Genomic DNA, 23876 nt, shown 5'->3' with positions numbered 1-23876 from the left:
CCTGTTTGGTGTGGCCCGCCTTCTCGATTTTGCCACCCCACTGCCTCTTCCAGCCTGTTGCGGTGCTGTGGATCCCTCCCCCTCTGTACTGCTGTCCTCTCTCGGCTTGCCACCTTCTCAGGTTGGATCAGTGATTTTATCGTCCACCACCTCCTCTTCCACTTCCTCACTCTGGTCATCCTACTGACTTGTTGACCTAACAACAACCTCACTTATTGACAACTGTGTCTCATCCTCATCATCAACCTCCTTGAGACACTAATTGCCGTTGACTTATTGGCAACTGTGTCTCATCATCATCATCCACCATCTTCTTGTGTCTGTGAATGGTCAAGAGTTTGAGCATCAGTACACACGATCTCCTCATGTCCCTCTTCAAGCGGGCTTGGCGAAAGGCCCAAATCAAAGAAATGGCGATGAAAAGAGCTCCTCGGAATATCCGAGTGTGGAATCGCTTGTTTAGCAAGACTCTCCATGGTGGGAGGAAAGAGGATAAGGGTGAGGATTTTGTTGACCAGACTGGCTACTGAGACTGGACTTTCTGGAAGACAGGGTGGTGATTAACCGACGTGAGGCCTTATCTGCTGAAATCCAACCGACCACCTGGTAGCGCAGGTAATGTCGCTGCTGTCACCAGCGGCTAACGTTATGCAGGAGATGTAGTGCAGGTAATGTTGCTGCTATCACCAGCAGCCAAACAATCGCACGCAATTTTTCGCACATTGGGCTAATATATTTCGCAGCCAGATAAAACAATAGTCCTTAAAAGGACTGTTGGGTCTCTAACACCTTTCAACACTCAAAACTCCCTAAAAAAAAGTACAATTCCTCTCCCTACACTATCTGTATCTTCTGCTGCAGCTCACCCTGACTAAGTCTGAGCCGAACCACGTGTCATCGGGTGCTATATAGCACCCAAATACGCGTTCTGGCCAGCCAATCACTGTAATGCCAGTAACCAACATGGCTACGGCATTACAGTGAATGGCAGTACTCCCCCACACGTTTATTGGCTGCGTAGCAGCCAACAAACTTGCGGGAAGGAGACTCAAGCATCTTGAGCACACGGGGTGTTTGGCCGAACACCGCGATGTGCCGAGCATCGCGATGCTCGAGTGAAAAGCTGTTCGGCCGAGCATGCTTGCCCAACACTACTTGTAAGACTTCTTCAGCTGATGTGGTTTGCTTGGGAAGCAGCAGAAATTCAAGGGCCTGTCACTATTGGTTTGTGACAAGTCAGTGATCTTGGGAATTTCACCCGAGCAGCAATTTTAATGGTAAAGGGGTTGTCCAGGTTCAGATCTGAACCTGGGCATATCCCTTTCACCCCTCCGTCCCCCCTGATATGAGCATCGGAGCATTTCATGTTCTGATGTTCTCTTTTGCCCTGTGCTGAATTGTGCAGGGCAAAGGCATTTTCTGGAGATCCAGTGACGTACCGGGCTTTCCATAGGGACTGCTAGGCGGAGACTTCTGCCCAACAATGAGCACGGTGACATCACTAGCACTAATAGGCAGGCTTTAGTGCTACCCAAGCCTGTAAAACGACTAGGGCAGCGCTAAAGCCTGCCCATCAGAGCCGGTGATGTCACCGGCAACATTCACTGCCTGGTGGAAGCCTCTGCCCAGCAGTGTACTAAAGTAAGCAAAAAAGCCCTTGGCCTGCATCGGAGCATGAAATGCTCTAATACTGATATCAGGGGGGCTGGAGGGGTGAAGATAGGGATATGTCCAGGTTCAGCTCTGAATCCAGACAACCCTTTTAAGTTTTGCTGAATCTTTTACTACAAAATTATATATCAATCTGCTCAGCTTCTCCTGCTCTTTAAAATAATGTCAGTAGATTGGATAGCATTTTCATGGTGACGGGTTCTTTTTAAAGAGGACCTGTCACAACAAAATGCAGTGGAATCTGAAAGCACCATGTTATAGAGCAGGAGAAACTGAGCGGATACATGTATATTTTTGTAGGAAAAGAGTAAAGTACAGTAAAACCTGTAATTTTTACATTTATATCTTTGTTTTATTCGCTCTGTGTGAAAAGCTATCTGTATAGAAGGGAGGGAGTTATCAGTGATTGGTAGCATTGTGGGTATAAGCGTGAATACAGAGATAGCTGTCAGTCACTGATAACACCTCCTCCTGTACCGGTAGCTGTTCACAGGAAGTGGAAAAAACCAAAGATATAAATGTATAAAATTACAGGTTGTACTGAATCTTTTCCTATAAAAATATACATCAGTCTGCTCAGCTTCTCCTGCTCTATAAAATGCTGCTTTCAGATCACACTGCATTTTGTGCTGACAGGTAGGCTTGAGTGAATCAAGCTTCGGATCATAGATCCGAAGTCGATTCCTTAAAAAATGTAATGCTGTTTCATACAGCATTGAAATTGATGAGCTCCGTGTAGCAAAACTTTGTCTCAGCCGAAATTGCGCGAGACTTTGGTGAATGACTTCGGTATTCCTATCTGCGTATAAAAAAAAAAAATAAGTAAAATAGGAAACCGAAGTGGGCTTTGGTACCAGCCGGTATCGAAGCCGACTTCAGATTCCTATTTTTTTTAAATGTTCAGTCATTCACTGAAATCTCACGCAACTCACGAGATGAAGTTTTGCTACACGGAGCCCATACTTTTTAATGCTGTGCGGAAACAGCATTACAAACAAAGTTTTTTAACTAATCGACTTCGGATCTATGATCATCTGTGGGATGTGGTGGGTAGGGCTGCAGTAAACGATTATTTTAGTTATCGAGTATTCTATTGATTATTTTTTACGATTAATCGAGTAATCTAATAAGAAAAAATTAATAGATGGTTTTCCTTTATAAAAACTCATCAGACCCCCTGCCATCAATCCCCAACACCCTTCGTTCCCCCCTGTGCGATCAGCCTAAGTGCATCAGTTCCCCCAGTGCCATCAGCTCCACTATCCCCCCAGTGCCATCAGCTCCCCCCACCCCAGTGCCATCAGCTCCGTTCTCCAGTGCCTTCAGCTCTCCCCCACCCCAGTGCCTTCAGCTCCACTCCCCCAGTGCCATCAGCCCCTCCATGCCATCCATTGCCATGTCCCCCAGTGCCATCAGCTCAGCCCCTCCATGTCCCCCAGTGCCTTCAGCTCAGCCCCTCCATGTCCCCCAGTGCCATCAGATCAGCCCCTCCATGTCCCCCAGTGCCATCAGATCAGCCCCTCCATGTCCCCCAGTGCCATCAGATCAGCCCCTCCATGTCCCCCAGTGCCATCAGATCAGCCCCTCCATGTCCCCCAGTGCCATCAGATCAGCCCCTCCATGTCCCCCACTCCCATCTGCCCCTCCATGCCATCCATTGCCGGCTGTCCCCCTTCAGTGCCATGTCCCCAGCGCCAGTGAAATAAAATACTTACCTTTCCTGTAGGGGCGCCACTCCACAGCTCCTTCCTCTTCTCCGCGCGCTGCACTAGATCCTGACGTCACATAGCGTCGGGTCATAGTGCGCGCTTACGTGCACCATTACCTGAGGATGTGTCAGGATCCAGTGCAGCGCGGTACGGGCTGGCGGGTGACCACGGAGCGGTAAGTAATAGCAAGCGCTTCACTCCCGCTCTGTGGTCACATGACACAAACGAATCCTCGATGCAAAAAATTTGCATCAATGATTTCTTTGTGTAGAATTACTCGATTAAATCGAGTAATCGTTTCAGCCCTAGTGGTGGGACAATTCCAATACATGGAGGCCTCTCTGCACAACTTTCAGTATAAGGCCCCATTCACACGTCCGCAATTTCGTTCCGCATTTTGCGGAATGGAATTGTGGACCTATTCATTTCTATGGGGCCGCACGATCCCCCCCCCCCTGCCATCAATCCCCAACACCCTTCGTTCCCCCCTGTGCGATCAGCCTAAGTGCATCAGTTCCCCCAGTGCCATCAGCTCCACTATCCCCCCAGTGCCATCAGCTCCTCCCCACCCCAGTGCCATCAGCTCCGTTCTTCAGTGCCTTCAGCTCTCCCCCACCCCAGTGCCTTCAGCTCCACTCCCCCAGTGCCATCAGCCCCTCCATGCCATCCATTTCCATGTCCCCCAGTGCCATCAGATCAGCCCCTCCATGTCCCCCAGTGCCATCAGATCAGCCCCTCCATGTCCCCCAGTGCCATCAGATCAGCCCCTCCATGTCCCCCAGTGCCATCAGATCAGCCCCTCCATGCCCCCCACTCCCATCTGCCCCTCCATGCCATCCATTGCCGGCTGTCCCCCTTCAGTGCCATGTCCCCAGCGCCAGTGAAATAAAATACTTACCTTTCCTGTAGGGGCGCCACTCCGCAGCTCCTTCCTCTTCTCCGCGCGCTGCACTAGATCCTGACGTCACATAGCGTCGGGTCATAGTGCGCGCTTACGTGCACCATGACCTGAGGATGTGTCAGGATCCAGTGCAGCGCGGTACGGGCTGGCGGGTGACCACGGAGCGGTAAGTAATAGCAAGCGCTTCACTCCTGCTCCGTGGTCACATGACACAAACGAATCCTCGATGCAAAAAATTTGCATCGATGATTTTTTTTGTGTAGAATTACTCGATTCAATCGAGTAATCGTTTCAGCCCTAGTGGTGGGACAATTCCAATACATGGAGGCCTCTCTGCACAACTTTCAGTATAAGGCCCCATTCACACGTCCGCAATTGCGGACCCATTCATCTCTATGGGGATGCACGATGTGCGGCCGGGCTCCGGAAATGCGGACCTGCACTTCCGGGTCCACATTTCCGTTCCCGAAAAAAATAGAACATGTCCTATTCTTGTCCGCAATTGCGGACAAGAATAGGCATATTCTATTAGTGCTGGCGATGTGCGGTCCGTAAAATGCGGACGCACATTGCCGTTTCCGTGTTTTGTGGATCCGCAAAACGCGTTACGGACGTGTGAATGGACCCTAAGATATGGCAGGATTTGCATCTTGGTGTCACAGGACACCCTACGAGGTCTTTTGGAGTCCATGCCTTATAGGCTAATATGTGTTTATTAGATAATTGCATATACACTTGTTTACTGTAAAAAGAAAATCAGCAGTGGAATCTCAGAATTCCAAGAGGCCTAAGAGAGAATTTCCATTCAGTTTTGTACATATAAGAATACAACAGGATCAACCATGGAAGTTCTCAGTGGCCATGTTATTGAAGTACTACATTCATTTAAATAACAGTAAAATGCAAACCGCAAAACACGTTCAGTGTTATTATCCTAAATCTGAAGGCACTTGACAGATCTGAAAGCCTAAATGGCTGCAAGTGAAGAGGTGCAGAGTTGAGGTTACATTAGAGTCCGCTCACATACCGTGTTTGCTAATTGTGCGTATTGTAATTTGACAGAATCCTAGTACAGCCCGCGAGCCAGGCAATCAAAAGAACAGGACCCTAAGGCCATGTTCTGATATGGAAATGTCCTAAAATCTGCTGCTCTGAAGCGGCAGATAGGGCATGCTGCAGATTTGAAAAACCACAACTTGCCCGCCAGATCTGTGCTTATTTTTTCTGCTACAGGTGAATGGAGTTTAGTAAAATGCGATGCGCATACATAGTAAATGTACTTTTGTAGATTTTCAGTGTCCAGATGGCAGTATACTAAACATGTCCACGTAGTCCACGTATACTTTTGCACTCTGTGAAACCAGTATGTAAATCAGCAATATTGGCCCCCAATGCACATATTTCTGACCCACATCTGACATCCCTCCTTACGATTATGGCATATGATTACTAAAGTTGGCCATAGACATTATGGGGAATGGTAGTCCACAGATAACCGATTACCAGCAGATGAGTGTCTGTAGCCACCCTAAAGGGGCTGTGCAATGAAAAATATTTTTCAAACCAGCACCTGGATCTGAATACTTTTGTAATTGTATGTGATAAAAAAATGTAGTATAGCCTCTGAGCTATTCAATAAAATATGTCTGTATAGCGCCAGTTGCTATTTGTTCTTTTTCTTATTTCTTTGTCCACCTCACTGAGGGGTCTGCACACGCACAGTTTAAATCTTCAGCTGTGGTAGTTACAGGGAAAGAGCTGCAGCAGAAAGGACACATGCCCTAAGCTGTGATAGGGATAGAGCTGCAGCAGAAAGGACACATGCCCTAAGCTGTGATAGGATAGAGCTGCAGCAGAAAGGACACATGCCCTAAGCTGTGATAGGGATAGAGCTGCAGCAGAAAGGACACATGCCCTAAGCTGTGATAGGGATAGAGCTGCAGCAGAAAGGACACATGCCCTAAGCTGTGATAGGGATAGAGCTGCAGCAGAAAGGACACATGCCCTAAGCTGTGATAGGATAGAGCTGCAGCAGAAAGGACACATGCCCTAAGCTGTGATAGGGATAGAGCTGCAGCAGAAAGGACACATGCCCTAAGCTGTGATAGGGATAGAGCTGCAGCAGAAAGGACACATGCCCTAAGCTGTGATAGGGATAGAGCTGCAGCAGAAAGGACACATGCCCTAAGCTGTGCTAGGGATAGAGCTGCAGCAGAAAGGACACATGCCCTAAACTGTGATAGGGATAGAGCGGCAGCAGAAAGGACACATGCCCTAAGCTGTGATAGGGATAGAGCTGCAGCAGAAAGGACACATGCCCTAAGCTGTGATAGGGATAGAGCTGCAGCAGAAAGGACACATGCCCTAAGCTCCAAGCCTGAAATAAATCTAGCAGAACAGTTGGAGCAATAAATGGGGAGATCTCTGGATTCATGTGGGATACAGGGCTGGTTCTAGATTTGTTAAGAAAAGAGGAAAAGCAAAATCCTGGTTTTTCTACATACAAAATATGACCCTCAGTCATTAAATGATATCCATGTATACCTATGTAAAATGACAGTTGTTTTTTTTCCACCCAGCATATAGATTTCCCATTACCATGCCCACTCGTGATGTTGGAGATGCTGGTGGTGCCTGAACAGGAATACCCCTTAGTGTGCGTGAACGTCAGCAAGGGCACAGATTTTAACCAGGTTGTGAAGTTTGAGACGGTGAATCCCAACTCCACCTCTTCATGGTTTACAGAAACAGGCAAGTAGCTCAATGTTAAAATCAGAATTTCCTCTTTAAAGTTTGTGATCTGTGTTACATTGTTGCTGTTGTCATTACAGACACCCCACAGACAGACGTCGTCCATGTCACACAGCTGGAGAGGGATACCATTCTAGTGTGCCTGGATCGTAAGTCTATAATACCGCATGTGGTTATTGTTTCTTGCTTGTTTATGCAGTCATATGAAATTCACTTTCTTTCTTTTTTTCCTTTTGAAGGTTGTATAAAAATAGTCAATCTTCAAGGAAGGTTAAAATCCAGCCGCAAGTTGTCTTCAGAGCTGACGTTTGACTTTCAGATTGAGTCTATAGGTAAGATAGCAATGCTGTTTTCACCCCCCATTTCCTAGTGTCATAATAGTGGCTCTTGTTACTTGCTCTTTTAGATATACGTACAGCAGAATTCAGCAGTGCCAAAAAATATTAGCTCTACCTATATCTCTTCACATACCAGACACTTCTTTTTGGTATATAATGCACTGAAAAAATAGATGTTCTCACTTTGCTCCAGTTTGTATGATGGACAGCACAGTCACGTGTCCCCCCCGTGTCCATCTTGTGGCAGTGATACTGATTAGTTGATGAGGACTTCAGTACACTCAGATGATTTCAAATGCATTAACAATAGAAGCACACCGCCCACGGTCTTCTGTAGCTGCTGTCTTAGGCTGCCATTGATGAATAACAGGCAATATTTCTATGTGCTACACTATCGATAAGGTTTTCTGTTTAGTATTTTTCTCATTTTCATTGCCCGCTTATTACCATTATGACTTGTCTTCTAGTTTGCCTACAAGACAGTGTGCTTGCTTTTTGGAAGCACGGTATGCAAGGAAGAAGCTTCCGATCAAATGAGGTAAATGAGTCACAAAGCAAAAATGTGTCCACAATCTTTAGCAACTATGCTTGATCTGGTGACATGAGACTAAGGCCTCTTTCAGACGGCCGTTGCGGGAAAAGGTCCGGGTGCATTGCGGGAACATGCGCGATTTTTCCGTGCGAGTGCAAAACATTGTAATGCGTTTTGCACGCGCGTGAGAAAAATCGGCATGTTTGGTACCCAAACCCGAACTTCTTCTCAGAAGTTCGGGCTTGGGATAGGTGTTCTGTAGATTGTATTATTTTCCCTTATAACATGGTATAGTACAATAGGGCTGGAGGGGTTAAAAAAAATAAAAAATAATTTAACTCACCTTATTCCACTTGCTTGCGCAGCCCGGCATCTCTTCTGTCTTCATCTTAGCTGTGTGCAGGAAAAGGACCTGTGGTGACGTCACTCCGGTCATCACATGGTCCGTCACTTGAGCTTTTACCATGGTGATGGATCATGTGATGACCGGAGTGACGTCACCACAGGTCCTTTTCCTGCACACAGCTAAGATGAAGACAGAAGAGATGCCGGGCTGCGCGAGCAAGTGGATTAAGGTGAGTTAAAAAAAAATTTTTTAACCCCTCCAGCGCTATTTTACTATGCATTCTGTATTCAGAATGCTATTATTTTCCCTTATAACCATGTTATAATAATAATGATCGGGTCCCCATCCCGATCGTCTCCTAGCAACCGTGCGTGAAAATCGCACCGCATCCGCACTTGCTTGCGGATGCTTGCGATTTTCATGCAGCCCCATTCACTTCTATGGGGCCTGCGTTGCGTGAAAAACGCACAAAATAGAGCATGCTGCGATTTTCACGCAACGCACAAGTGATGCATGAAAATCACCGCTCATGTGAACAGCCCCATAGAAATGAATGGGTCCTGATTCAGTTCGGGTGCAATGCGTTGAACTCACGCATTGCACCCGCGCGGAAAACTCACCCGTGTGAAAGGGGCCTAAAAGTTAGGTACACTGCACATATACTCCCAAAAAATCATTTTTAGGGCTCATTCAGATGACCGTATTTATGTGTCCGCATCTGTTCCGCATTTCAGTGGGGCCACCGTGTGCTGTCCGCATCTGCACTTCCGTTCCGCAGCCCCGCAAAAAAGATAGAGCATGTCCTATTCTTGTCCACAGTTGCGGACAGGGATAGGCATTTCTAACATGGGGCTGGCATTTTGCAAACACACACGGCCGGTATCCGTGTTTTGTCTGAATGAGCCCTTGAAGAGAATCTGTCAGATCTCCTGATATGTTGCTAATTCATTCATACATTTCTAGAGAGAATAATGGAGCATAACCATGGGAGAAAAGATGCACTAGAATTCTTAACGCATGGAAAATACAAGTATTTACTAAAACAGGACAGCTGACAGGTCATCTTTAAATTATAATAAAAACAGTTGATTCACAATCACCACAATGGGGCAACTACTGCGTGTTGCTATAAGAGTCCGTATTGCAAATTTAGGATCTCTTTCACCAGATAATAGTTGTAGTTCCTTGTGAGGCTTGATGTTATATCCTCAGCATAATCAACAATATTCGACAGAAATAATCGACAAGGTAATCGCAGTTATTATTGCCTATATGGCCAAGGAGGCTGATCCTAGGTTAACAGACAACAGTCGCAATAAACTGTGTATGATGATGTTACTTTTGAATATATTCAAGTTCAGTCCGAAAGTTCATATTATCGGTATTGACAGTATTTTGTCGAATTGTAGCTGACGGTAGTCTCCGGAGACACCTGAATAATCCTTGGAAGGAGGTAAGCGGCTGAATAGCCGAGACTACCGTCAGCTACAATTCGACAAAATACTGTCAATACCGATAATATGAACTTTCGGACTGTACTTGAATATATTCAAAAGTAACATCATCATACACAGTTTATTGCGACTGTTGTCTGTTAACCTAGGATCAGCCTCCTTGGCCATATAGGCAATAATAACTGCAATTACCTTGTCGATTATTTCTGTCGAATATTGTTGATTATGCTGAGGATATAACATCAAGCCTCACAAGGAACTACAAGTATTATCTGGTGAAAGAGATCCTAAATTTGCAATACGGACTCCTATAGCAACACGCAGTAGTTGCCCCATTGTGGTGATTGTGAATCAATTGATATTATTGATACATTTATTTTATTGATTTTATATACCTGATATTTTATTTCTTAGAATAAATGTGTGCTTTATGTTAGAGTGCCCGCCTAACACATACTCTTATTCCATCTTTAAATTATAATGAGACAGTGTGACAATTGCTGTCATAATTGTAAGGAATTCCCTGTGTACAGGCTTCGGTGGGGGTCTAGCATCATGTACCCCTGCCGATCTGCTGTTTGGGAGTAGCTCTGGTGCAGGAACTATAGAGCGCCATTGATTGTGTAGTGGACTTAGTGAATGGGAGCAGCATTGCAGTATCTCCATTCACTACACGATGGACGGAGCTACTCTGAAACAGCTGGTCAGCGGGGCCTGTCCTAGGGATTGGCCATCAATATAAAAATCACAGAGACCCCCTTTAGTTTTATCCTGGTGGTCAGGCAACCACTTTTAGGAATTTGTGTATTAATTGCTGTAGAGTGGGATCTTTCTTCTATGATTTTCTATGTTGTGTAAACATTATTAGAATTGTTTCCAATTGTACAACAACATGAAAATCAGTAGTAGATTAAACTGACATATCTCACTCAAAGGCTATGTTCGCATGGCGGATGTTGACGCTGTCAAAATCCTTCAGTTTAGGCTACTTTCACACTTGCGTTCAGAGCGGGTCCATCTGGTGTCTGCACAGACGAATCCGCTCCTATAATGCAGACGTTTGGATCCGTTCAGAACGGATCCGTCTGCATTATAGTTTAGAAAAAATTCTAAGTGTGAAAGTTGTTCAGACGGATCCGTCCAGACTTTACATTGAAAGTCAATGGGGGACGGATCAGTTTTAAAAAATTGAGCCATATTGTGTCAACTTCAAACGGATCCGTCCCCATTGACTTACATTGTAAGTCTGGACGGATCCGTTTGCCTCCGCACGGCCAGGCGGACACCAGAACGCTGCAAGCAGCGTTCGGGTGTCCGCCTGCTGAGCGGAGGCTGAACGCTTCCAGACTGATGCATTCTGAGCGGATCCGCATCCACTCAGAATGCATTGGGGCAGTACAGATGCGTTCGGGGCCGCTTGTGAGAGCCTTCAAACGGAGCTCACAAGCGGAGCCCCGAACGCTAGTGTGAAAGTAGCCTTACTCCACAGCAGAAACTGCTGGGGCTTCTGACTCGGATGTTCCCACTGTGGCTTCTGCTGCGGTTGTTCACTTTAGATGCCACAGATCTGCTCTTAGTTAGTTCTACTGAATGAAGACACCCGCCGTGGCTTCAAATGGCATCTGTCCAGACACCGTGCCAAGATGGGACATGTCTCTATTGGTGCGATTGAACATTTAAACAATAGTGGGCATACACCAAGCTGCCAGAATTTTGATGTTAAGTCCATGCCAAAATTCCTGCTGCATAAACCACGGTGTGAAGTCCCCTAAAGAGGTTGTCTCACAAAGACAACCCAGTATGGAAATGTAGTAACCAGCTGTTTGCCATGTTTACCACTATACTTCCCTAACATATCTGTTATACACATGCAAACGTCTTTTTTTTTACAAGTAAAGTGATAAGATTACATCTGCATGGATATGGGTGATCATACTCATTGACTACTCTGATCATATTCTAAGGCGCGATAACAAGCATTGGATCTATGATTGTAAAGCAAATCATTTGTAAGTAATTAAAGTATATGGCATCTCTCTCCTCACAGATAACACAGGAAATCTCGGATAACACTCGGATATTTCGCCTGCTGGGATCTGACAGGTAATGGTGTAGCTGTCACTGTAGTAACTTGCAGTTGCGCCCACATGAGGGAATTCTACATTGGGCTCACACTATAGTTATACAGAACAATCTAATGCTTTTAGCGTTGCTTAGTAAGAACGGGTAAAAGACCACAGTGCAGGTATCCATACACATAGGTCCAAAGTTGATCAAAACAGATGATTTCAACTAAATCACTGTCCGTCAGATGAAATTCAACAACATTGAACCATCCATTGATGAACCATTATGGTCTGGGAAGAAGTCACCCATGGTTTTAGTTTATGTCGAGCAGTATCTATACCATGAATGATCTGTCTGTGAAAGATTGTTCGTCCTTCACCTGGTGTCACTGAAAAATGTATGGTCAGTGTGAGCAACTGTACAGCCAGTATGTGAAAGGCTGCCTATAAACGTATTTCTGTCTCATGTGTATGGCAACCATGATACCAACATATCGGCCCAACGCTCATTCAACCAACAGCTACCTCTCCCAATCGTCCCATACACATATATGCTTGGCTCAACTGAGTATGCATGTGTTGTAAAAGGCAGAATGCTGCTGCCAGGCCCCTCTGTCCTTCCAGAGAACAAAAGGATTGGACATGCTGAAATCCAAAATGCCAGAACCATTCTCTCCCCTGATATCTGATGTCAGGTGGGGTTTTAGGAGGCCACATAAAAAAAAAATTTCTAAAGATAGATCCATATCAGACCTCTGACAGGTTTCACCAAGACTTGAACTGTGCAATAAAGATTGGTGAAAAACAGCATTAAAACTTCATGATACATCTGACGTGATTGGATGCCCCATGAAAGGTCCCAACCAGTCTAACAGTCTGTCAGTCAGACTATTGGCAGGTTCAACCGACCTACATCTACTTTTGTAAAAGTCATGTTATAAATGTATAAATGGTTGAACCTGATGGACTTAGGGGGTCATTTAATAAGACCGGTGTTTTAGACGCTGGTCTTAATATTCCCTATAGCTGGCAGTGGATCCACCGGAGTTACGTAGAGGCGTCGGCGGGTCCACTGCCGCTTCTAAATGTAAGATATCTTCCTAGCTGTCTTTCATTTAGACCATTTCCTATGCCTAAACCAGGCGTAGAAAATGGTGAATGAGATGGGCCTGCCGGCCCGTCCACTTTCCTGCCCACACCGTACCCACTTTTTTAGACCTGGCGTAAGTGGGAAAAAGTCGCAGATTGCGGCGCAAAGAAATACGACTAATATATGCGTATTTCTGGTTAGTAAATGACCCCCTTAGTTCTTATTTCAATGCACTATGTACTATAACTGTTTGGACAGTTGACTCAATTTATCCTGTTCAGCGCAAATTTCTAACATGTCACATGTACTTACATTGCAATAGTAGCAGCTATCCTGGTAGGGTTCATCATTCTGATCAAAATATCTTTTTTTAGCTTGTACCGCTGCAGAAATTACATTAATATTTATGTAAATTAGTTAGCTGGAGCAGCGAGGGGCTAGGAGCACCACTGCAGCTACACCCTGGTGCTCAGTACACTCCGCCCTCCCATTTGATTGACAGTCTTCTGGCACCTGTGATGTGGCTCACAAACTCAGCGCCTGTGCTCCAGAAGACGAGGCAAGACGAGATCAAATGGGAGAGGGGAGTGTACTGCGCACGGGGGTGCAGCTGCAACCATTTACTGTACTGACTGGTCTACAAAAGAAAGACTGAACTCAACTTTATAAACTAATAAATTATATCCTTTTAAAAAATAACCAGATTTTTATCAAATTAGATGAACTCGCCAATTTCAGTGAGACCAGCTGACCATTTAACATGTGTGGGGGCCTCCAGACTCTTAGGGCTCTTTCACACGAGTGGATGCCGTGCGGGTAATCTGATGCGTGAAAGAGAGCCAAGCCCCGTTCCGGACAGCAGAGACACGGAGCATTAACATGATGGATAATATTCTTTTTACTACAAAATCACAGTGAGATAAAATTGTCACTGTGATTTTGTAGTAAAAAGGTCACAGAGAGGCAAAGAGCATTATCAATCATGTCAATGCTCCGTGTCTCTGCTGTCCGGAACGGGGCTTGGCTCTCTTTCACACAGCGGATTCCACGCACGGGATCCGCTCGTTTGAAAGAGCCCTTACAGCTTTTGGCCAGTAGCTTAAGACTGAGGAGAAATTGATTTGATGATAATGAATTTATCCATCGCCCAGGGAACATCTGTCAACACTTCCTTGATTGCACTACAGCCAGCCCCTCAGTGCTCCAACTAATATGCATAAACATAAAAGTAATGATAGCTCCGCAGCAGTACGCGCTGAAATGAAAGAGATTGTTTTAATCAGCATGATCAGCCCAAGCAGGCAGTATGCTGATAGTTGCTCTTTAAGAACCATGACTACAGGACATTCAGATGCTACTGTTATCAGTAGGTGCAGCTGGAGTTGAATAGATTGCTGGTGGCTCAGATGGGTCTATCTGCTGCAGAATCTCATGAATCCTGTTAGGCTGGGTTCACACCTGAGCGTATTCGATAAGCGCGGTTTACAGCCGTTTTTGAGGCGTATTTTGGGGCATTTTTGTATTTTTGAAAAGCGCGTCGCACGCACGTTCTTGCTATTGACTACAGAGGCGTACAATGAAAAACAGAGGTGTTACGCGCAACAATACGCCCCAAAGAAGCTCCTGTACTTCTTGGGGCGTAGGGCGTTTTACAGCGCGTTCGTACGCGCTGTAAAACGCTCAGGTGAGAACCATGCCCATAGGGAAACATTGGTAGGAACGCGCTGTAAAACGCTCAGGTGTGAACCTAGTCTTATGGCTAAGCCCTTTTATCATGCCAAAACCTGTGCTTCCCGGGACAGTCTCTTAGTTTTAGTGCAATCCTGTTGCATGTGCATAGTGATACTGTTTTTCTTGTTTTTATCATCATAGTGGCCTTTAAAAATAATGTCATATTCACCTCCTCCCATTCCCACGCTACTCTGCGGGTACTCGCTAGTCTCTGCTTCCTGGTCCCTCTCAACACACAGGAAATGATCCATTTATGCAAGTGCTGGCTGATCTAGGTCACCCTTGCGGCCAGTAATTGGCTGTGTGGGCATTTCCCATGTGGGACCAAGAAGCAGAGCCCAGTGGATACATTGAAATGGGAGCGGCAGTGTACTGGTGGAAGTATGACTACTTTTGTTTCGTTTTATTTTTTGCCACCTTGAGCCTTTTTTTAAGAGAAAAAAAATTATTGGCGTCACATCCCCTTCAAGTCAGTGTAAAACAGTAATGTAAACTCATTGCAAATGTATGTTTGAAGGTGAACCTAAGGTAGATTGATTTCTGGATATTGCTCAAAAGAGCCTGCACCATCTAAACTGGGGTTCAACAGTCTTCGGCTCTCCAGCTGTTGGGAAAGTACAAATCCCAGCATGCTGCATTCATTTTTATGGGATTTCCGAGTTTATCTGAGAAAGCGTGCATGCTGGGAATGGTAGTTTCACCAGTGCTGAAGGTTGCTGATCCCTGATCTACACAATCCTTCCATTTTCGCATAAAGGGGTTGAATCAAACTTTACCGTAGTCTGTAACCGACGTAGACATACACATAAAGATCATCAGTCGTCCTAAACAGTTGCTACTACGGCGTACATAACCATCGTCACAAATTCTCCTATTTTTCTGTCTCTTTCAGGGTTGTTGTTCTGGAAAGCAGGCCAACAGACAACCCCACAGCCAACAGCAACCTGTACATTCTTGCAGGGCATGAGAACAGCTACTGAGAACCAACGGCAAAAAGAACTCATGTCGCCAAGAAAACACTATAGCTTGAGGGTCTACCGGCATGGCAGGAAAAAGATTGGAAGACAGTTGCGGAGAGTATCGCGAGGTTTTCATAAACGCAAACCTGCAGTGTTGATGCAGCCGTCAAGGCAAAGGATTCTGTCTGTACCACGTTACTCACGATACAGTGAAGCGGAAATGATGTGGTTGCAGATGTTGGAATTGTGGGGAAAGAGTTACGTGGCAGGGTTGTATGTCCCCGCGGACAAACCTGAGAACAAAGCAGCAGCAACACATGATCATTTTATATACATATATATATATATATACAAATAATTTATTGTGGCATGAGTCAGTGATGAGGAAAATGTCGCTTCTATGTGGTATGGACACATTTCTTCCCACACAAGTGCTGCATTCACAGTTGTGTAATCTTTGCACACACACAGGTAGTATTAAATCGCTATCATACTGCAGTGGCTGTAACCTCCTGTTGCTGATGTCCTACCTGGAACCCTACTGTAGATAGTGAGACTTTTATGATGTACAAGTGTCTTGATTGTACAGATGTAAAGTTGGCCGGAGCCCCAGGTCTTCTCATTTGCCCAGTCTCTAGTCGAGCTAGTTAAGCGTGGACAACAAGACACAAGAGTTTATTAACACTATGGTATTTTTTATTCCGTGTAATTTAGTAATGCCAATATAAATTTTTGTAAGTTTCAAAAAACTAAAACTGTAATCTATAGAGAGGATGTAAGCTTTTTATGATATCCTTAACTTTAATGCAAGTACACTGGTGTGAAAATTTGCACAAGTATTGTCATGTGACACATTGCACCACAGTGTTACCCTGTGACTGCTGGGAAATGCGTCAGCTTCTGCCATTAATACCTTGTTCGCTTGCGTTTTTTTTTTCTTTTGTATTTTATTTTTATATTGTAAATCGGCAAATCTGGTTTACCTGATTATAAAGGATTTTTTTTATTTTTTTTATTCACTTTGGCACGTGCAACAGCAAAATGAACAAATGCATTTTTATGATTAATGGGGAAAGATCAGACAATTGAACAGTAATAATATATTTATTACAAGTAAATCAGTTTTTTTTTGTATAGTTATTTAAAATCTTAAAGGGAACATGTAGCGGCTTACGAAGCAGAACTTCTCAATAGGCAGATGGCGGTATTTTTTTAATTTTATTTTTAACACTGCCCACAGAAACTGCCTTATGATCTTTCTTACCCTCTCATCTTGTGCGTTACCCGTTTGTGTTCCTACAAATGACAAACAATGTTGCGATCAGTTCCCTTTAGTCTCACGTCACTCATACTACATCCATATGTATTCAGGTGAAAATGCTGTGTGCATTTATAGAATCTGCCATATTTTTTAATATATATACCCAAATGCTTCCTTGGTCTATGAAGTTGGAGAAATACTCAACATTTCAACCAGGCTGAGCTCCTCTAACATTCCACTTTCTAAGAAATGATTTAAATAGAGCTTTTTGTTTTGCCTTATTTTCATCCTTTAGGATGCTTGTGAACTTGTGGCCAAAATAATTTAGTTACTACCTCATGCAAATAGACTAAAGGTGACTGAGCATCAAGCAGCTGTGCATTTGATATTATGTGTTTTTTTGTTTTGTTTTTTGCCAGTGACAACTATTTAATGGACAGCCCCAGCCCTTCATTCCACCACAATATTAAAGGGGTTGTACAAGAATGGGGGCTTTTGGCAACCCCCTTCTCACACACACACACACACACACACACTTGGCCGGACCTTTAAAGGGAAGATTACTTACCGGCTTCCCAGCGCTGCTCCTTCACCCCTGCGATGCTCTGCTGGTTTCCTTCGCTGTAAGCATCTAGTTTGACATCGCCTGCAGCCAGTCACTGACCGGCTCCCCTTACGTCATGACAAATGGTCACAAGACGCAAGGGAATCCAGTCTCCGCCACAGCCAGTGATTGGCTGCGGCAATCTCAACCTGGATGTTTACAGCGAGGGAGCCCAGCAGAGCTTTGCCGGCCTGGAGGAGTGGGGAAGCAGGTAAGTAATCTTCCCTTTATAGGTCCGGCCAAGTTGAGGGATTTGCCATTCTTGCACAACCCCCTTTAACGCACCTTAATAATATAGGCCTGTAACATACTGTAAAAGCATGATTTCATCATATACCACTGTTCATCCAGGAGTCAGTGAACCTCCTGTTGTCCGTTCTTAATATAATTTCTCATCAGATGTATGCGGTCCTGTTGGAGGGCAGTATAAACTGGTGACAGAGGCCTTGATTCAAAGGCAGGGTCGTTTTCTTATTTTTTGCGCAATCATTTATTTTTTTAAAACCACTGGTTGCAAGCTCCAGAGGGACCTAAGTACTGGAGTCCTTGTATTCATGGTCTGCGGTACCCCCCATCCTACCCCAGGGCATCCCGGGATCTAATGAATACAAGGACTTCCAAGCATGGCCATTACATTGAGTGGAATTTACGAAAATGACAGAAAAAAAAAACATTAAGTGCCCCAGGGTTTGAATCAAGGTATCTGTCACTAGTTTATGCTGCCCTCAGATAGGGCACGGTAAACCTGGTGACAGATTCCCTTAAGGGTTCATTTACACGTCCTTAATAATGGATCCACATCCGTTCCGCAAAATGCGGAACGGGTGCGGACCCATTCACACTCTATGGGGATGGAATGGATGTGGAGAGCACACTATGTGCTCTCCGCATCCGGATTTCCGGAGCGCGCCGCCGATCTTCCGGTCCGCGGCGCCGGAAAAAAATAAAACATGTTCTATTCTTGTCCGCAATTGCGGACAAGAATAGGCATTTTTATGGGGGTGCCGGCCGGGTGTATTGCGGATCCGCAATGCACTACGGACGTATGACTTGGACCGAAGTCAGAATTTCTGCACATTACAGGACCTGAGAGCAGTGACTGCATCACGTGTCGCTGAAACATTTTACCACAATTCACAGTTTTTGCATTCTACTCCCTCCCTGCTAATTTTTGTGTGCAAAACACTAATGAAACAAGAGAGCTGTAGGTGGCCTAAGGTGTACATTCTTGATAAGGCAATGCTTTTGGATAAATTGATGACTGTATATACTGTAAAATAAACAAGAATTTTTTTAACAATTTTTAGTTGGTATTTTCTTTTCATCATAATCATTTACACACTCAGGGTAGAGCTTTACGCGATAATTGTTATATGTTATTATTATCTCTAGCATGGGATTACAACCCGCAGCACATGCGTGAGTCTGATTTTCTCGTCAAAGTGCTTGAGATTCAGACTCACGCATACGCTGCAGGTTCTAACCCCAGGCTCGGATCACATGCACATCACCCGGGAAGTGGCGGCTGCACAGGATCGCAGCACATCTTGCATAACCCCTGTAACCATCTGTGATTTTCTGCAATGTGGTGTATGTATGCAGGTACTATATACAGTGGCGGAAATAATTATTTGACCCCTCACTGATTTTGTAAGTTTGTCCAATGACAAAGAAATGAAAAGTCTCAGAACAGTATCATTTCAATGGTAGGTTTATTGTAACAGTGGCAGATAGCACATCAAAAGGAAAATCGAAAAAATAACTTTAAATAAAAGATAGCAACTGATTTGCATTTCATTGAGTGAAATAAGTATTTGAACCCCTACCAACCATTAAGAGTTCTGGCTCCCACAGAGTGGTTAGACACTTCTACTCAATTAGTCACCCTCATTAAGGACACCTGTCTTAACTAGTCACCTGTATAAAAGACACCTGTCCACAGAATCAATCAATCAAGCAGACTCCAAACTCTCCAACATGGGAAAGACCAAAGAGCTGTCCAAGGATGTCAGAGACAAAATTGTAGACCTGCACAAGGCTGGAATGGGCTACAAAACCATTAGCAAGAAGCTGGGAGAGAAGGTGACAACTGTTGGTGCGATTGTTCGAAAATGGAAGGAGCACAAAATGACCATCAATCGACCTCGCTCTGGGGCTCCACGCAAGATCTCACCTCGTGGGGTGTCAATGGTTCTGAGAAAGGTGAAAAAGCATCCTAGAACTACACGGGAGGAGTTAGTTAATGACCTCAAATTAGCAGGGACCACAGTCACCAAGAAAACCATTGGAAACACATTACACCGCAATGGATTAAAATCCTGCAGGGCTCGCAAGGTCCCCCTGCTCAGGAAGGCACATGTGCAGGCCCGTCTGAAGTTTGCCAATGAACACCTGAATGATTCAGAGAGTGACTGGGAGAAGGTGCTGTGGTCTGATGAGACCAAAATAGAGCTCTTTGGCATTAACTCAACTCGCTGTGTTTGGAGGAAGAAAAATGCTGCCTATGACCCCCAAAACACCGTCCCCACCGTCAAGCATGGGGGTGGAAACATTTTGCTTTGGGGGTGTTTTTCTGCTAAGGGCACAGGACAACTTATTCGCATAAACGGGAAAATGGACGGAGCCATGTATCGTGAAATCCTGAGCGACAACCTCCTTCCCTCTGCCAGGAAACTGAAAATGGGTCGTGGATGGGTGTTCCAGCACGACAATGACCCAAAACATACAGCAAAGGCAACAAAGGAGTGGCTCAAGAAGAAGCACATTAAGGTCATGGAGTGGCCTAGTCAGTCTCCGGACCTTAATCCAATCGAAAACCTATGGAGGGAGCTCAAGCTCAGAGTTGCACAGAGACAGCCTCGAAACCTTAGGGATTTAGAGATGATCTGCAAAGAGGAGTGGACCAACATTCCTCCTAAAATGTGCGCAAACTTGGTCATCAATTACAAGAAACGTTTGACCTCTGTGCTTGCAAACAAGGGTTTTTCCACCAAGTATTAAGTCTTTTTTTGTTAGAGGGTTCAAATACTTATTTCACTCAATGAAATGCAAATCAGTTGCTATCTTTTATTTAAAGTTATTTTTTCGATTTTCCTTTTGATGTGCTATCTGCCACTGTTACAATAAACCTACCATTGAAATGATACTGTTCTGAGACTTTTCATTTCTTTGTCATTGGACAAACTTACAAAATCAGTGAGGGGTCAAATAATTATTTCCGCCACTGTAGATTAGTACTAGAAGTAATGGGCTTAGATACAGTATCTGCTGGCCATATGCTCAATCAGCTGACAGATGTTCCTACCAACTCCCCATATGCATGCATGCTTGCCTGAGCCCAGACTGGAACCTCTGGCGGTGGCATATCTCCTGTGAGAACAAAGGATCCAATATCCCCAATCCTTCTTACCCCAACATCTGCCATCAGGACACCACCATTAGATTGTCGTCCGGATTGGCCAGTGTTCGTCTAATGTGTATGGCCGCATTAAATATTGTGTATACAGAAATGTTTTTAAGGCTGGGTACAGCCATTCAAACTTGAGGAATTCTATGAAAGGCTTAGGGTTATAGGAACATCCTGCTACACCTAGTGATCAGTACATGGATGGATGTGAGGACACGGTGCATCCAGAGTACATATTCAGCAATAATAATTCAGCAGATAAACCACATAGTCAGCTGCAAGATCAAGCTCCAGATCAGCCAATAAACACACATTTGACTGCCTGTAAATTGTGTCAAACCTGTTTGCCAATGTGGCAAAATTTGCAATAATTTTAGTGGGAAACAGTCTAGAGTGCTAAAGTACTAAAAAGCCAACACCATTAAACTGATGTGATTTGCTGTAGCTTAATACATAGGACCAGTATAACAGAGACAGAACCCCCTTAATAGAGTAACAGCCACAGGATCCCCACTGACAGTAAGGAACTTTTCAAACGCCGTGAAGGCCACAGCACCCCCATAACAATAATGAAGAATAAGGCGTGGTGTCCCAAGGTGGTAGGATGCAACCAATTTGTGGTTTGGTGGACATTAGCAGGAAAAGCGCAAACCGTGCAGTTGCTCTATAGATGTCACTCAGAGGGACAAACACTACACAACCTTATTTCCTTATAAACCTCCTGAAAGTGACATTCTCATGTTTAAATGTGCAAGCGTTGGCAAGAGATGCAACATCCGAGGCAGCCATTTTAATGACCCATGGTGCACCTGCAAACATGTTAAAATGTCATCAAGAAAATTTAAAATCTTGCCCTTTTCAGCATGGCCCACATCGGCACTGGCACTAATCTCAACTTTACAATGCTGTGTCTGCCCTGCAGGCCCTTCATTATTCAACAGGCACAGCTCTTGCAACTCAGGCCTATTCACTTCAATGGGACTGAGCAGCAGTACCAGGCCCATTCCCTACAAAATGTACAGAGCCTGGTAAACCATGAGAGGAACCTAGTTCTTGATGTTTCACAACATCAGCTGATTAGTGGTGGTGCTCGGGCGGCTGCCAATCTGACATTGATGACCTATTTACAGGTTAAGTCATCAATAAAGTTATTAGTTTACAGAAAAGCCATTTGGGCTAAATTAGATATTATAGTGGATCTGTGGACTGCATAGTATGGGAATAGGTCAATTCTCCTATTAGCACAAACGGCACATAGTGCCGCTTGACTAATCATTAGGAACCTTCTGTATTCATGAGGGGAACGTTCCCCATGGCTGATTGCTGCCATGTATACAGCAAAACTGATGTCTACTTTTTCAGAAAGGCAGTGTACCTCAAGCTGTGGTACTTGATCTATTACAAAACTACAACTCCCAGCATGCCTCTCATGCAACAGTGGGAGAACCACAGGCTGAAGAACACTGAAAACTAGTTGAAATATCCAAGTATCTCTACCATGGTATCTAGTGATAGATTGCAGAAACCAAGGCTAATGTGAATAGACGAGAGATTATGTTATTTGTTTACATGCTGTAAGGGCCCTTTTAGATGGGCAGATGATTTTTATTAAAGGGCTTGTGTCACCTCACACATTGGTGGCATATCGCTAGAATATGCTACCAATGTCAGGTACATGTCCCTAGAGGTGGGACCAGCACCTATCTCTAGAACATAGCCCCCAAAAGTGAATGACGGCGGACTCTCTACATTCACTACTGTGGGAGATCCAAAAATAGACGAGCAAGCGCGCTCAGCTATATTAAGAAATCCTATATTTATAAATGGCAAGCGCAGCCATCGCTACAGTCACTTCTATGGGCCTGCTGGAAATGCAATGCCTATCCAAAAAAAAAAAGTTGCCACCAAAAAAAAAAATATTATAATTATTCTCAATGTGGTTAAGGTCTGGACTCTGTGATGGCCAGTCCATGTGTGAAAATGATGTCTCATGCTCCCTGAACCACTCTTTCACAATTTGAGCCTGATGAATCCTGTCATTTTCATCTTGCAATATGCCCGAGCCATCAGGGAAGAACAAATCCATTGATGGAATAACCTGGCCATTCAGTATGTTCAGGTAGTCAGCTGACCTCATTCTTGGAGCACATAATGTTGCTGAACCTAGACCTGACCAATAGCAGCAACCCCAGATCATAGCACTGCCCCCACAGGCTTGTACAGTAAGCACTAGGCATGATGGGAGCATCACTTCATTTGCCTCTCTTCTTACCCTTATGCGCCCATCACTCTGGAACAGGGTAAATCTGGACTCATCAGACCACATGACCTTCTTCTATTGCTCCAGAGTCCAATCTTTATGCTCCCTAGCAAATTGAAGCTTTTTTTTTCCCTTCGCCACGACAGCACCACAGAGAGAGGATCCGCCCCCAGGGACAGGAAACCTGCAGAATAAAAAGGTAGGGCCTCTCTCCAACCTCAGTGGTTTTCTGTCCTTGGAGCAGGAGACCTGCAGTTTTCCTTTCAGGTACCGCTAGCCTAGGAGATCCCAAAAATGTTCTGGACGGCTATGTGGTAATAGCTGCTGGGGTCAATCGCGCCATAGTTTTGGGCTGACAGGACCCTAGGAACCGGAGGGGGGGTCCGGGCCCTCTGTCCGGTTCTTGCGGCAGGTGCGTGGGCCGCTCAGTGGAGTAAGGCCACGTGACATTTGAAGCCCAGATCCATGGGTAAGAGGAAGCAGCCCAGAGGGGTATTGCATTCCACTGCATGCAGCACAGATCCATGGAGGAACATGTATTCCGGTGCATTCTCCGGCATGCGGCTCAGACGAGGAAGAAGGAGCCTAGATCATGCAGCTCCCATGGCTGTGAAAGAAGGTACTCCTTATAATGACTCTACTTAAGTTACACAGCAAATATTTTGGTTATCTGCCTCATGGCTTTGGGGCCTGGTTGTCTGCCTCATGGCTTTGGGGAATGGTTGTCTGCCTCATGGCTTTGGGGAATGGTTGTCTGCCTCATGGCCTTGGGGCCTGGTTGACTGCCCCATGGCTTT

At 44.9% G+C, this 23876-nt stretch overlaps 1 protein-coding gene across 7 annotated transcripts in view; it reads left to right on the top strand.

Annotated features, from left to right (window-relative positions):
• Window positions 1-16576, top strand: part of MAP4K3 (mitogen-activated protein kinase kinase kinase kinase 3) — a 292615-nt gene extending 276039 nt beyond the window's left edge. For all 7 annotated transcript variants that reach the window (XM_040429607.1, XM_040429605.1, XM_040429606.1 and 4 more), the window contains 6 exons: window positions 6861-7032; window positions 7113-7181; window positions 7272-7364; window positions 7838-7908; window positions 11750-11805; window positions 15482-16576. In XM_040429607.1, the coding sequence (XP_040285541.1) occupies window positions 6861-7032; window positions 7113-7181; window positions 7272-7364; window positions 7838-7908; window positions 11750-11805; window positions 15482-15569 (549 nt within the window). In that variant the 3' untranslated portion in view covers window positions 15570-16576. The remainder of the gene's footprint in view (window positions 1-6860; window positions 7033-7112; window positions 7182-7271; window positions 7365-7837; window positions 7909-11749; window positions 11806-15481) is intronic.
• The last annotated feature ends 7300 nt before the right edge of the window (window positions 16577-23876 follow it).

Source organism: Bufo bufo, chromosome 4, assembly GCF_905171765.1.
Source record: "Bufo bufo chromosome 4, aBufBuf1.1, whole genome shotgun sequence".
Classification (NCBI taxonomy): domain Eukaryota; kingdom Metazoa; phylum Chordata; class Amphibia; order Anura; family Bufonidae; genus Bufo; species Bufo bufo.
The sequence above is the reverse complement of the archived record's forward strand: the minus strand, read 5'-3'. Positions and strand labels throughout refer to the sequence as shown.